This window comes from Lampris incognitus, chromosome 2 (genome assembly GCF_029633865.1).
Source record: "Lampris incognitus isolate fLamInc1 chromosome 2, fLamInc1.hap2, whole genome shotgun sequence".
Classification (NCBI taxonomy): Eukaryota; Metazoa; Chordata; class Actinopteri; order Lampriformes; family Lampridae; genus Lampris; species Lampris incognitus.
This window is the reverse complement of record NC_079212.1, coordinates 91004619-91021385: the sequence shown is the minus strand read 5'-3', so window position 1 is coordinate 91021385 and position 16767 is coordinate 91004619. Positions and strand designations below refer to the sequence as shown.

The 16767-nt window shown below is 47.2% G+C and overlaps 1 protein-coding gene across 2 annotated transcripts in view; it reads right to left on the bottom strand.

The window, feature by feature from the left end:
- rad18 (RAD18 E3 ubiquitin protein ligase) overlaps positions 1–16767 on the bottom strand; it is a 93726-nt gene that overhangs the window by 42583 nt on the left and 34376 nt on the right. For both annotated transcript variants that reach the window (XM_056274893.1, XM_056274894.1), the window contains exons 10-11: positions 5838–5969; positions 5225–5369 (exon numbers count right to left, since the gene is read on the bottom strand). In XM_056274893.1, coding sequence (XP_056130868.1) covers positions 5225–5369; positions 5838–5969 — 277 coding nt within the window. The remainder of the gene's footprint in view (positions 1–5224; positions 5370–5837; positions 5970–16767) is intronic.

Here is a 16767-nt window from a genome sequence, read left to right as displayed (position 1 = left end):
CACCTGACCTACATGTCTTTGGACTGTGGGAGGAAACTGGAGCACCCGGAGGAAACCCACGTAGACACGGAGAGAACATGCAAACTCCACACACAGGACGACCCGGGACAACCCTCAAAGTTGGACTACCCTGGGGTTCGAACCCAGGACCTTCTTGCTGTGAGCTGACAGCGCTAACCACTGTGCCACCAAGTCAATAAACATTTTACTTAAAGGTGCTGCAAAGTTACCTTACATCAAATATGTGGGTGTTTCCATGGAGATGCATCTCAAATTACTCTGACTGGTGTGCGATGCTTATCTCTGTGTAGAATAAATGCGTTGTAAACAGCCAGCTAGCTTACATTAGCTGTCTAATATTAAGTGCACAACAGAGAGAAGAATGAAAGCACACGCACGTGGCGCAAAATCTCACTCCGGTCAGGTTACCAAAGTTGGCAGCTCTGATATACAATAGGCTATGCTTTACAATCAGTGTATTATGCTGGGCAAACAGACCAAAAATGAATGGTGCAACACTGCTCACTTTGCTAGCCTAGGCTAAATCTGGGCCGGGTGGGGTTGGGTGGTTAATTAACACATATTTCAGCAGGTCGGACGGGGTGGATTGGCTCTCTTAACGGGATGGGCAGGTGCGGGAATTAAAAAGCCCTGACTAGTTTATGGTGCCTGTATGCTGGCTTTTCCCTCTTTTTTGCACTGGAACTGAGCTACCCGCTTTACCAAAACAATTACCACCAACACTGTTGTGTGGCAGTGATAACACTTATCATACTTTAATGATAAAGTAACTTATGTGAAAGTCAGAATTGTCAAACCAGGCTCGGTCACTGATGCAACATTGAAACACATCCCATTAGCTTATTAACATTGTGCAAGTGCGTTTGTATTTCTTTTTCCAAACTTATGACAGATTAATGTGGTGCAATTTAATAGGGTCTTGTCTGTAAGATACTGTATTTCCCGGACTACAAGTCGCACCACAGTACAAGTCACACCGCAGTACAAGTCGCACTCAGCAAAAAAAAAAGTGTTGTTGCCAGAAAAAAAAGTATATAAGTCACTTCGGTGTATAATTCGCGTTTATATGGTGGTACAGTAGTGATGGGGGGGGGGGTGTCATGGATTTTTTTCAATACCTGCACCCACCCGACCCATTGTGAGGGCCAATCAGCACTGCCCGACCCGCTAAAATATGCATTAATTAGCCACCTGAACCCAACCCAACCTGCAAACCTCCAGATTTAGCCTAGGCTAGCAAAGTGAGCAGTGTTGCACTATTTCATTTTTGGGCTGTTTGCCCAGCATAATACACTGATTGCAAGGCATAGCCTATCGCATCTCAGCCCAATAGTGTCTGTGTCTAGGCTACTCAATAAACAGACGAATTGTTCTAAATGGTGTTCTTTATTGTGCAGCACAATTGCGCCCAATATTTAACACCTCTCTAAGCCAGCGTACAGTCCCACAGTACTTCAAAATCTCTACTGTCCTTCCTGTGCCAAATTCCTCAAAGATCACCTCCCTCAATGACTTCAGACCAGTTGCCCTAACATCTGTGGCTATGAAAGCAATTGAACGCATCATTCTGTCACACTTGAAATCTTGCACCTCCCTGACGATGGACCAATATCAATTTGCCTATCAAGTCAACCGGTCTGTTGAGGATGCAGTAGCATAGCCCTGCAACACCTGGAATCACCAAACACCTACGCACGCATCCTGTTCATAGACTTTACATAGTTACGCCTTCAACTCCCATCAACCCACTCAAACTCTTTAACATACTCTTGGATATGAACACTGACCCAGCCATATGCCACTGGATTTGGAGCTTCCTGCAGAACAGGCCACAGAGGGTGAAGGTTAATAACCTAACCTCACACCCTCTTGCCCTCAGTACAGGTGCTCCTCAGGGCTGTATTCTCTCCCCCTGGCTCTTCTCACTTTACAACACCCACCTCACATTCACGGATAGCTCTGTGAAAATAATAAAATACGCAGATGACACAACCATCGTAGGCCTCATCTCCAGCAATGATGAAACCCATTACTGCACTGCAGTAGACCAAGCTGTCACTTGGTGCGCAAACAAAAACCTTCTGCTTAATACAGCCAAAACCCAGGAACTCATTATTGACTTCCGATGCATGCCGAATCCCAAAACACCCATACAAAAGGAAGAGAGACCCCATCACCACCACCTACTCGTTTAAATTCCTTGGAACATACATCAGCAATAATCAAAATTGGAAAATTAACACTGAACACATCATTGCAAAAGCTCAACAACGACTTTACATTCTTTGGCAGCTTAAAAAATACCGGATCAAACATCAACTGCTCGTTCTGTTTTACTCAGCCATTATCGAATCCATCATAACATCTTGTATTACAGTATGGTACGGCGGCACGGACAGTCAAACACTGAAAAAACTGCAGCGGATTGTCAACAAGGCATCCAAAATCATAGGCAACCCACTCCCCTCAGTTGAATCTCTACATACTAACCGGACTGTAACGCGAGCAAAGAAGATAATCTCCGACCCCTCACATCCTGCTCATCACCTCTTCCAGCTCCTTCTCTCAGGGAGGTGCTACAGGTCACTGTCCACTAAGACTAAACACTTCACAAAGTTTTTTTCCCCTAGTCATCAGGACTCTGAATTCCTCCCTATAGTCCCCTCCTCACACACCATTGGCATGCATACCACCATTCACCCAATTGTTATGCATGATATGTTTGCTTCTGCTATTGCGTAACTGTATTCTTCATGATAATATGTGGAGTGTCTGTTGTTGTCCATGTGCCGCAGAGTTTAATGCGTACTGAAAACAAATTCCACCGGCCTAGGTCGTGTGGCTAATAAAACAATCTAACACTCTAAAACACATGCATTGACCAAAACCACGATTGCAAATGGATGATAAAGCTGCTTGCGTATGTGTTTGAGAGAGCGAGCGTGACAGAGGGGAAGAGAAGGTGGACTAGTAATGCAGTCTTCCCTATAGCACTCAGTGTCTCTGTAAGTTATTGATAACTTATTTGCAGTTCTACTTTATCACTTTTTCACCTGCCTACCCGAAACCGTGATATTTTCTAGTAAGCTTATCCAAACCCGCCCGACCCGCAAATCACTATGGTACAGTATTTTCAATTGAGTCATAAAATTAAACAGTGCCATCTAGTGGCTTTATTTGAAATGCAGTGTATTCCATCCATTATCTGACCCGCTTCTCCTGCTCTCAGGGTCGTGGGGATGCTGGAGCCTATCCCAGCAGTCATCGGGCGGCAGGCAGGGAGACACCCTGGACAGGCAACCAGGCCATCACAACACACACACACACACAAACACACACAAACACACACACACACACACACACACACACACACACACACACACACACACACACACACACACACACACACACACACACACACACACACACACACACACACACACACACACACATTCATACCTAGGGACAATTTAGTAATGGTGATTCACCTGACCTACATGTCTTTGGACTGGGAGGAAACCGGAGCACCCAAAGGAAACCCACGTAGACACGGGGAGAACATGCAAACTCCACAAAGAGGACAACCCGGGATGACCCCCAAGTTTGGACTACCCCAGGGGTTGGAGCCAGGACCTTCTCGCTGTGAGGCGACCATACCAACCACTGTGCCGCCCATGCAGTGTATTCATCCAACAAAATTACATTGTATAGGTCGCTTTGGAATATAAATCACAGGACCAGCCAAACAAGTAAAAAAACAAGCAACTTATAGTCTGGGAAATACAGTATGCATCCTTCCAAATCCTGTCATATATGGAAGTAACAGCTTTAGTAAGGGAAGTTTTGAAGGAAGGGAGGTGGACACAGAGAGCCTCAATTCATGACTACTCATAACCGTGACTTTTAAGCAAAACAACACTTCCAAAGACATGGAAGTGAACTGACAAAGACAGCTGACATAATGTGTAAGATTATTTAATGTGATAAACAGCACAATGAAACATTGTCAGTCGGCAACATGTATTACTGTTGTTGAGAAAGACCTATATATTACCATCTTTTAGGAGTGAACACCACTTCTTAGAGAGTTGGTTATCTGAACATGCCTGATAAAAAGCTTTATCCTAAACGACTGATTGGCACTAGCTCATCACGGCTAAATGGGAGGGTGGTCTTATCCCTGCAATGCTCAGCTGATAGCACCAAGAGGCTATCAATATCCATTTAAATGGTGCAGCAAATGATGACGGAACTTCCTGAGCCCCAGCTGAAGAGTTTGGAGGCCATGCTGTAATGAGAGACGACGTGTGATGTGCACTGTACTGTACTGTAGACAAACTAAACAGTATGTTTGGTGTCAGCGAGCACACCAATGCACTCTAAGCTTGTTTCAGGAAAACTCGAGCACATAGAACACCCTAATTGCCTCAGACACAGGAAAATACAGTGGTAATTAGGACAGTAGGAAAGTCGGGGGTAGGGGATAGGCATTGCAGGTCCTTAAATTTTCGCGGGACTGCAAGACTGCTGGCCAACTATGAATGAACTAGACACTTACATAGTAAACATGGTATTAACTACAATTCCCAATGTAATTTAAATCTACCTTCTGCAATTTTCTACTGGCTTTGCATAAAATCTGTGGTATTTTTTTTATATGGAGTTTAGATAGAAAATAAATTCCGTGGCAGGCGTTACAATATTCCAGCCCAAATAATCATTAGACATGACAAGCCCTGCTTATTTCTTTCTCCACGATGGCAATATGAACATCTCTTTGCAGTTTTTACGTTTTAAAGAGTCAGTGCAGTGGTGTTGTCTGAAAAATACCAGACTAGGTCCCGAGTTGCACCAGCTGAAAACTGAATGATGCAGTAGTAATCACGTTAGGCAAGTCTGAATAGTTATAAATCAAATGTGCTAATCTCAACCCACTAAAGACTCTCGTACTCTAATGTAAACAAGCCTAAATCCAGCCCCAAGGAGCCCCTGCATCATTAGGCAGAGTGAATCATGCCCTAGACATCTAGTGATAAATTGGTGACATTTAACAGTGTCTTGTTGAGACAAAACCCATTCACCCTCCACATATGTCAGACAAAATAACAGTCTCGGGAAATTATCAACACAATCAATAGAACAGTTTCTGAAAATCATATCAGACTCATCACATGCAGTCTAATCGTGTACCAAGCTGGCTCACCTGCTGATAGACACATCACTGTATGAGTGACTGGCTGAAATTGGCATCTCTCCTGCGGATGCCAACTCGTCAACCTCCGTCTCTTCCGACATCGTCGGTAAGCACCTCTCGGAGACAGTGCTGTCCTTCCATTCTACAATTCGATCTAAACGGAAAATGAGGGAGAACGTACGATTTCAGAAATACAGTGGGGAACTATCAGTGGTGAAAATGAACTGTCAGCACAGTTTGTCCTTTTCAGTCTGGTCTGTCTGTGATCAAGATCCCATTTCAATCGTCAATCATCATGCTATCAACTTTGAGAGGACAGATATTGTTATCAGGGTAATATATACAGTTTACTGTTACTCCTTGATATATTTCCTTTGCCGCTAACATTTGCTTTGTACTCTTACATAAACCAGTAGCAAGTTTGTTGGTACAATAAAGATGCACATCACAAGAACTCAACTTACAGGAAACTGTTTTGGCCACATTACATAACCTCTGATAACATACTGTTCACACATTCAGAATGTCTCCTTTGTAACTTGGTTATTAAGAACTGGCTATACTACGGGAATACCAGGTGTCCCATGTTGTGGCTTGAGTCCACCCACGAGTGGTGCAATACCTGTAGTTTGTGCTGCTTGGGCCTCATCTCCCTCTGCACTAACTTCTCCTTTGATCGGAGTCTGCCTGGTCATCTTCTGATGACTCCGGACCTGGGCAATAAGGCGGGCAAACTCACTGCTGTGCTTCTTCCCTGCGAGACAAATGAAGGAAGTTTCAGTTACAAAACACATCCTGTTGTTGAAAATGAATGCATCCACCTGTCCTCTCTATGCAATGAGACATTTCAGCAACGGGAAAACAATAATGGATTACATTTATACAGCACTTTATCTAGACACCCAAAGTGCTTCATGCTGAAGGGGGTAACTCTCCTCAACCACCACCAATGTGTAGCACCACCTGGGTGATGTCTTTTTGCACCAAAATGCTCACTACACCTCAGCTTGAGGTTGAAAGGGAGGAAGCATTAAGTGAATTACATGGGGGGATGATTAGGTGGCCAGATAGAGAGAGCCAGGCTGGGAATTTTACCAGGACACCGGGGAACCCCCTACTCTTTGTGATAAGTACCATGGGATCTTTAATGACGACAGTGAGTCAGGACCTCAGTTTAACATCTCATGTGAAGGATGGCATCTCCTACAGCACGGTGTCCCCATCACTGCACTGGGATTTTTTTTTTTAGGACCAGGGGGAAGACTGCCCCCTACTGGCCCGCCAACACCACTTCCGGCAGCAACTCAGTTTTCCCAGGAGGTCTCCCATCCAAGTAATAGCCAAGCCCATACCTGCTTAGCGTCTGCCATGCAGCAGAACCAGGGAACAACTCGGTATAGCTGCATAAATAACCCATTTTTGATTTGGAAAACATATCATTGTCCTCTATATATCACCGCATACATTTCAGCATCACAGATAACTGTCTTTTAAATCCCCTATACATTTCTCAAAGAATTAGAGATCAAAGAATATTTAAGTCAATTCAAGAAACCATTCAATAGCTATATCCGAGACTTGGCTCGGCCCTGAGAAGGGTGTGAACTTTGAGCTGAATGGATATGAAATAACATATACGAACAGGAAAAAATAAGAATGGAGGGGGCATGGCTTTGTATGTGGATGAAAGCTTCAATTATAAGGCGGTGGAAAGCATGACAACAACGGATGACAACATGCTAGAATGCATGACAGTAGAAATCTGAATGGAAAAAAAAGAAAAATGTAATGGTGAGCTGTATATACAAATCACCGGGATCAAATATTGAAATATTTAAGGACTGGATAGAAGATACTCATTCAAAACCAACACAAAAGAATATGTTCATATGTGGGGATTTCAATATAGACCTTCCATCCATTATCCAAACTGCTTATCCTGCTCTCAGGGTCGCGGGGATGCTGGAGACTATCCCAGCAGTCATTGGGTGGCAGGAGGGAAGAAACCCTGGACAGGCCGCCAGGCCATCATACAGGGCCGACATAAACATAAATTAATAGCTAGGGGGAATTTAGTGTGGCCAATTCACCTGACCTACATGTCTTTGGACTGTAGGAGAAAACCGGAGCACGGGGAGAGCATGCAAACTCCACACAGAGAACGACCTGGGACGACCCCCAACGGTGGACTACCCCGGGGCTCGAACCCAGGACCTTCTTGTTGTGAGGCGACTGCGCTAACCACTGCGCCACCATGCTGCTCAATATCCATCCATTATCCGAACTGCTTCTCTTTCTTTCAGGGTCGCAGGGATGCTGGAGCCTATCCCAGCAGTCATTGGGCAGCAGGCAGGCGGGGACAGGCCACTAACATACATGTCTTTTTGATCATGGTGCACCCAGAGGAAACCCATGCAAACAAGGGGAGAACATTCAAACTCCACACAGAAAGGATCTGGGACAGCTTGGGGTTCAAACCCAGGACCTTTTTGCTGTGAGGCAACAATGCTAACCACTGAGCCACTGTGGAGAGGCTGTAAAGCCTTGCTGGACACATTACAATGTGTCTTCCTAACCCTGACCAAATGTTGAGCCCCCACTAGTGGTTCTATTCACACAGAGCCTAAGAAATCACCAGGCACAAAGCCAGACTACCCTGGTTAACTGGGGCTGCAAGGCTGAACCCAATAAGCCGACACAGACAGACTAACAACCGGAGGCAGGGGCTTGGCAGAGCAGGCAGGAATGTGGGAACCACGGAGAGCCAGGTCTAGACAAGGTAACAAGCAATGTCTCAACATAAAGGCTTGAAGTGTAGACTAAGCTGAGCAGGCACTACGATCTGGCAAGGTAGATGTGGCAAAGCTGGGTATATCAGGAGTAGGGTTGATCGCCATAGACGAGATGCAGGTGATGGACCTCTGCTCTAACTGCCGCACACCTGCCTCCAATCCTGAAGACACATATACACACACAAACAGAAGAGAGAAACTAGGGCAAGGGGAGTGGCCAAGATAAGGGTGACAATTAAGGAGACTGAGACGAAGAGGGTGACTCCTGGAGGGCGTGGGGGCGGCTGTGACAGTACCCCCCCCCCTCTACGAGCGCCGCCTGGCGCCTGACTGGGCTTGTCAGGGTGGAGCTCATGAAAGCTCAGATGAGCGAGGGGCCCAGAAGTGTTCCTCAGGACCATACCCCTCCCAATCCACCAAGTACTGCAGAACGCGGACCCGATGATGTATGTCCAGAAGGCGCTGGATGGTATATACTGGACCACCACCTACCATGCATGGAGGTAGAGAAGCCACTGCTGGGGGGGGGGGGGGCAAGGGACTGGAGAGGATGAGCTTCAGATGGGAGACACGTGGGGTACGTACACCTGAAGGGAGCCCAGGAGCTTGAGCCGTACTGCAACTGCATTAATAACCTTGTCCACCGGGAAAGGACCTACGAAGCAGGGAGCAAGCTTCTTGGATTCCACCTTCAGCAACAGGTCCTTGGTGGAACGCCACACCTCTTGACCAGGGACAAAGGCAGGAGCTGGGGTGCGGTGACAGTTAACCCGGGACTGGGACTGGATGGAGTCATGGAGCAGGGTAGCACCGGCCTGGTTCCAGATGTACTGGCAGCGTTGTAGGTGGGCCTGCACCGATGGCACTGCAACTTCACCCTCCTGGACAGGGAACAGGGGAGGTTGGTAGCCCAGGGTGCACTCGAAGGGGGACATCCCCAAAGAGGCACTGTGGTGCTAGCTCCAGTAGGATTGGTTGGAGGCAACTATACAACACAGGGTGGCCTCTAGCTCCTGGCTGACATGCTCAGTCTGGCTGTTGGACTAGGGGTGGTATCCAGAGGACAGACTCAAGGTGGCACTCAGGGCAGAGCAGAATGACCTCCACACCTGGGATATGAATCGGAGGCCTCTGTCTGGCCACCAGGATACCATGCAGACGGAAGATGTGTTGAACCAGGAGATCGGCGTTCTCCCTGGAGGATGGGAGCTTTGGCAGAGGAACGAAATGCACTGACTTGGAGAAACGGTCAACTGAGGTGAGGATGACCATGTGGCCATAAGACGGGGCAGACCAGTAACTAAGTCCAGGGCAATGTGCGACTAGGTAAGGGCAAGGGAAATAACAGGCTGGAGGGGGGTTTGGTGGATGATTTAACCCAGGCACAGACCGAGCACGCCGCGACAAAGCCCTGTGTGTTCTTTTCCATAGAGGGCCACAAAAATCACAGCCGAAGGAAAGAGAGGGTCCGATTGATTCCAGGATAGCAGGCCAGCTTGCTGGAGTGGCCCCACTGAGAATGTCAGAGCGGACAGCATCGGGGACGAACAGGGTGTTGGGAGACCCGCCATCGGGATGTGGCTGGGTCTCCTGGGCTTGATGGATGCGGGATTCCAGTTCCCAAGACACCGCAATGAACTAGGGGGGGGTAGGATGAATTCAGGTTGGTAACAGGTGTTGTCCGTGACGAACTGCCTGGGAGAGAGCACTGGGGTTGACATTTTTCGACCCTGGAAGATAAGTTAGAATAAAAGTAAACCGGCCAAAGAATAAGGCCAAACTAGCTTGCCTGGAGTTCAGGCGTTTGGATGTCTGAATATAGGCCAGGTTCTTGTGGTCAGTCCAGCCACTCCTTCAGCGCCACCTTCACCACCAGGAGTTCCCGGTTCCTGACATCATAGTTCCTCCCTGCTGGGGGCAGCTTACAAGGGGGAAAAAGGCACAGAGTTCATGATGTTTATGATCTGCAGGAGAACACGGCAGCTACTCCGATATTGGAAGCATCCACCTCCACCACAAATTGCAGTACTGGGTCCGGCTAGGTGAGCACCGGTGGTGAAACAACACTTCAGTTCCTGGAACGCCGAGTCCGACTCCAGGGTCCAGTGGAACAGCTTGGTAGTGCAGGTGAATTCGGCTACCAGGCGGCTGTAGTTCCTGATGAAGCAGTGATAAAAATTAGCGTACCCGAAGAACCGTTGCAGTTGCAGGAGCTGGCCACTTCGCTACTGGGGTGATTTTGGCGGGGTCCATCTGCACCTGTCCCTAAGGAATGATGTAGCCTAAAAAGGATATCTTAGCAGCATGGAACTCACATTTCATCAGTCATCCATCACAGGATGACTAGATGGTCCTCATCGCTGCAACGGATGAATAACATTAAGTTTCCACTTCATGTCCCCTAACCATGGATTTGCATTATGACTTGCACATGTAAAATAAAGGTGTTGCAACAAGGTAAAATCTATTGAACCTTGATAAAGCTAATTCTCTATCAGACCCTTTTAAATAACAAACAGGACAGCCTTTTAACTCACAATTATGACAATGTACACAATGTCTGTCTGGAAACACTGCTATTAATATTTATAACACAGGCTCATTTTTCTCCTTGACACAGCAAGAGCTGTAAAACAACCAGGGAAATTCAAATGGATAGTGTGACTTAGAAATGACAGGTTTACTCCTTGAGGGGTTGCGTAGATTTCAGTAATCCAGGTATTATTCAAGGGTTATGTAAACTTAACCGAATGTCACAGAGCTAACACCAAACAGATGTCTTATGGAGCAAAATTCCTTTCACTAGATGGAGGGTAAATAGTCATTAAAAAGACATTGAGAATCACTATCCATGGAGACCTGGTTAATTGCTGGCATCAATTAGAAAACTAAATGAGGGATATATTGTTTTAAATGGAAAACCACAGCATCTGGAAATCTACAGAAATAGACCTGTGTCTATTGAAAATGAATAAAGGCAATTTTTTCCCCTAATACTGCCTTTATTCATTCATCTTCAGCCGCTTCTCCGGGGTCAGGTCGTGGTGGCAGCAAGCTAAGTAGGGCACTCCAGACGTCCCTCTCCCCAGCAACACCCTGCAGCTCCTCCTGGGGGATCCCAAGGCATTCCCAGGCCAGACTGGACATGTAGTCCCTCCAGCAAATTCTGGGTCTATCCCGGGGGTCTCCTCCCAGTTGGCCGTGCCCATAAAAACTCCAAAGGAAGGCATCCTAATCAGATGCCCGAACCACCTCAACTGGCTCCGGCTCTACTCCCAGCTCCCTCCGGATGTCTGAGCTCCTCACCCGATCTCTAAGGCTGAGCCCAGACACCCTACTGAGGAAACTCATTTTAGCCACTTGTATCCGCGATCTCACCCTTTCTGTCACTACCCAAAGCTCATGACCATAGGTGAGGGTTGGAACGAAGACTGACTGGTAAATTGAGAGCTTTGCCTTTAACTGTTGCAAAATCAAAGCCTCTATATTAAATGGATGATTAGGAGCACATTATCAGTATGCCATGTTGCAACTGTGTTGGTGACTATTATCCACAGATATACCATAACAAATCCTTAGTCACATGATAGAATAAATGAATGCAGAAAAATCTGCAGTTGGCAATGGTAAGTTATAAAAACCACACCTACAATAAGATACCTGGCCTGGACACACGGACATGACTTAGAATTTCATGCAAAGTGAATGAGGACTACATGGACACAAAGATGGTTAACAGGTTTCCTCCTATCTAGCTCATCTGATTTCTTTTCCATGCTACACATATGCATTAAATGACCAGATTCCAGTGGCCATCACTGGTGAAAGAGCTTACAAAAAGCCAGGATGTAAGAGAACAAAGAACTTTATTTGTAATTACCCATGAGGCCCAAGTTTGACCCATTTGTGGAGACATGTGCGAAGGCATAGGTGCGTTACATGAGAGGAAACTGAAGGAGCTTTGAAGTTCGTTTTGGTCAAATGCAAGATGAACATTTATGCATTCTGGCAAAGATGGCTATTTTTGTACCATTCTTGATAACAACTTTGCAGACCTACAAAATCTAAGGCATTCCAGCACTCTCAGACTGTTCTGTGCCTCCATCACAAAATGTATTCTGCCTGATGATGATGTACTACCTTATTAGCTTGGGCAAGGTCTGTGATTTTGCTAATCTCTCCTCTTCAAAACTGCCAAATTCAGTTATTTTGAAGTAAATCAGTCAAACATTCAATTTTTTACATTTCTACCAAAAGCAACCACGGTTGGCTGCATCTTTCCACAACCATAAATATTTCTTGAATTAATATCCATCCATCCATTATCCAAGCCGCTTATCCTGCTCTCAGGGTCGCAGGGATGCTGGAGCCTATCCCAGCAGTCATTGGGCGGCAGGCAGGGAGACACTCTGGACAGGCCACCAGGCCATCACAGGGCTGACTGACACACACACACACACACACACACACACACACACCCACCTAGGGACAATTTAGTACAACCGAGTCACCTGACCTACATGTCTTTGGACTGTGGGAGGAAACGGGAGCAAACGGAGGAAACCCATGCCGACATGGGGAGAACATGCAAGCTCCACACAGAGGACGACCCGGGACAACCCCCAAGGTTGGACTACCCCAGGGCTCGAACCCAGAACTTCCTTGCTGTGAGGCGACCGCACTAATCCCTGCGCCACCCTGCTGCTTCTTGAATTAATATACAATAGGGAAATTGTGCAGCCAATTGCTGGGAGTTCAAGTCCAGGAAAAGGGCCCTGAGCCTTCCCTCATTGTTTCGTTTCAGTGGAATGATGCTCCCACTGCAGGGAGAATGACTCACTTTTCTGTCAGAAGCATGTCAGGTCACCCTCTTCTCTCTGAATGATAGCCTTCCTCTACTCATTGTACTGAATGGCTTTTTTTTTTTTGCGCTGACAGGATTATTATGCATTCACAGGAGTAGAGAGGGCACTAACTTCCTAACATTTGCAAAGAAGACAATACGTCTTTTTAAATTTTAGCCCCTCATAAGAACTTTCTACTAATGCATCATTTTAAATCATCCTCAGCATAGTATCTTTTACAGTGCAACTAAAACCTATGTCTGACATGATTTTTCATCACTTGACAGGATGCTGGGAGTAAGACAAAATGATTTTATGGCTGCTTCTGTTTGCAAAGCAACCATCAGCCACAGGGTCCCTAATAGTAACATTTGGCGAAAAATACGGTGGATTAGCCTAAGAGCACTACGAAGTATGCATATACAGGATCCAATAGAGGAGTTTGAAGCAATAAATGCAGGTAAAAATAAGTATTTCACGAAATTACTACAGGAAGAGAGGGGGAAGGCTGGACCCCGTCACCATCAACGGGACTGCTGTAGAGAGAGTCAAGAGCTTCAAGTTCCTCGGTGTCCACATTATCGAGGACCTCACCTGGGGTGAACACACCAGCCATGTGGTGGAAAAGGCACACCAACGCCTCTTTCACCTCAGGCGACTGAAGAAGCTCGGCACGGGGCCCAGGATTCTACGGGCCTTCTACAGAGGTACAACCGAGACCGTCCTGACTGGATGAGTCACCACCTGGCATGGGAACTGTAATGCCCACAAACGCAAAACCCTGCGGAGGTTTGTGCGGACGGCCCAGGACATCAGTGGATGTGAGCTTCCCTCCATCCTGGACATATATATAATGGACATTGTGTCAGCAAAGCCTGTAGGATTATCCAGGACCCCAGCCGCCCCAGGTATGGACTGTTCAAGCTGCTACCATCAGGCAAGTGGTACCTCAGCCTCAGAGCCCGGACCAGTAGGCTCCAGAACAGCTTCTTCCACCAAGCAACCAGGCTTTTGAACCAAGAACATTAAAGAAACTAAGCCTGGCGCCGGACTGACCTATGGTCTTCTGCGTATCATCAGTTTCTTTTTAGTTTTTTCTTACCCCCCCCCCCCTTTCCTCTCCAATTGTATCTGGCCAATTAATTAGCCCACTCTTCCGAGACGTCCCAGTCGCTGCTCCAACCCCTCTGCTGATCTGGGGAGGGCTGCAGACTACCACATGCCTCCCTCCAATACATGTGGAGTCGCCTGCCGCTTCTTTTCACCTGACAGTGAGGCGTTTCACCAGGGGGACGTAGTGCGTGGGAGGATCACGCCATTCCCCCCAGTCCCCCGAACAGGTGCCCTGACCAACCAAAGGAGGCGCTAGTACAGCGACCAGGACAAACACCCACATCCGGCTTCCCACCCGCAGACACAGCCAATTGCGTCCGTAGGGACGCCCGACCAAGCCGGAGGTAACGCGGGGATTCGAACCGCCGAGCTCCGTGCTGGTAGGCAATTTGTTTTGTTTCATTTGTTATTGTATTGCTATTGTTGCTGCAGGGTTGAGGAGCTGAAACACGAGAATTTTACTCTCTTGTACTTACAGATGTAACGGTAAAGGATCCTGAACCTTGAAAAATGTTTACATCAGCAACACATAAGGTTAACGCTACCAAATGACCACAGAAAATCCCATGTAAGCCACTTTAAACAATAACATCATTTACATAACAAGACCTGGCACATTCACACATCCTGTCTCCGGTATTAAAGTATTCCTTTGCATTATTCAACATGCTGCGGACATTCCTAGATGTGCAGATGGAATCATGGTTTTTAAAAAGCCACACAAGTAGAAAACGGATTGTACAACCCCGAAAGGACAACGTTCTTCACATTAAGGCAGTAGCAACGACCTGCTGCATGTCTAAATAGTGTGGGTGTGTGTGTGTCTCTACGGGCACTAACATGGTTGCATTTCCTTTTTTTTCCCTCTCTGCTGTCTGCCCATTCACCATCCCACAAACCGGCGTAGCACGTCATCGTCCTCTGATAAATCAAACAGTTATCACTGCGCTGCAGCTATTTATAGAAGCCCACCTCCCATGAGTCATAGAGATTTCTCATCCCACTTTAAAGGCAGCTCCACAGAGCTGTTTCAAAACAAGTTTTTTTTTCTCCTCCCCCTTAAGTGTCAACATGACTTTACATACTGTGCCATAGCACTGCCAGCTCAACCCCTGAGAACAAACACACAAACGAGGTCCAGATTCCCCGGCATCCGTAACGCCGAAGCCAACACAGATGAGCCTAGATTAAAAGGAAAATCTGAAACGCCAGATCTGACATACACACTCAAATGCATGTTTGTCATGTAATACCTTCACTAAACGGTCCAACGTGTTTTGCCCCTGCTGAGGTTCTTCATTGCCTCGTCGGGTTTTATACGTTTTCATTCCACCCCCTAGTGCTCAATCCCTCGTTTTTCACTCGGGTGTGTAGTGGAATGCTGCTTATTCCGTTTCAGGGAATGCGCCACAGAGGTATTGAAAATGTGCCCCCAAAGGAAGGTCTTGAAACCGAATAAACACGAGCTCAATAGAGGGACGTGCTTGAACCGCCCACTTGTATTGAGCGAGCACCTTTGTGAAGGAAGGCGCCACACCCAGTAACACCAACACGCACGGTGCACGGAGCACCCTTGATAAGAGACCACCCTCAAATCCTATTAATGTTGAAATGATTGGATCACTCAAGAGAAACAAAAACATGGTAACAGGATTTTCTCAATAATGGGCTTAACAGCGCTGTGAACCCCCAGGAGGAAGCACAAGAGGGAGAAGGACAGAGCAGGTCAGTGATGAGATACCAGCATCCACACTGAGGGAGGAGTAACCTGTGCAAGGTAAAATACTATGCCACATCTTTTTGGGGAGTTGTTATCTTTTAAATATCCATCCATCCGTTATCCAAGCCACTTATCCCAATCGGGGTCGCATGATGCTGGAGCCTATCCCTGCAGTCACTGGGCGGCAGGCGGGGGGGACACCCTGGACAAGCTGCCAGGTCATCACACAGGGCTCACATGTACACACACTGTGGGAGGAAACCGGAGCACTCGGAGGAAATCCACCCAGACACGGCAAGAACATGCAAACTCCACACAGAGGACGACCCGGGACGACCCCCAAGGTGTGACTACCCCGGGGCTCAAACCCAGAACTTTCTTGCTGTGAGGCGATCGCGCTAACCACTGCGCCACCGTGCCGCCTATTTTTGCAATATGTGGCACTTAAACTTTTCTTTCTCGTAGTTTGTCTGTCTTCCTCCAACAGACAGTACTGACTATTTTCTACGATCATCCACTTCAAAGCTCCAACTAACATCTACCAAGGCCTGCGTATTTAACTGTTAGAAGGGCGTCCAGGTAGTGTAGCGATCTATTCCGTTGCTTACCAACACGGGGATCACCAGTTCGAATCCCCGCGTTACCGCCGGGTGTCCCTACAGACACGATTGGCCGTGTCTGCGGGTGGGAAGCCTGATGTGGGTATGTGTCCTGGTCGCTGTACTAGCGCCTCCTCTGGTCGGTCGGGGCGCCTGTTTGGCGGGGAGGGGGGACTGGGGGGAAAAGCGTGATCCTCCCACGCACTACATCCTCCTGGTGAAACTCCTCACTGTCAGGTGAAAAGAAGTGGCTGGTGACTCCACATGTATGGGAGGAGGCATGTGGTAGCCTGCAGCCCTCCCCGGATAGGCAGAGGGGGTGGAGCAGTGACCAGGACAGCTAAGAAGAGTGGGGTAATTGGTCAAGTACAATTGGGGGGAAGAAAAAAAAAGGGGGGGAAATATATATTCAACTGTCTGACAGAATGATTCCATCATTGAATTATTTACAACAACTTTCCCTGTGACTGAAAAACTATGAAAA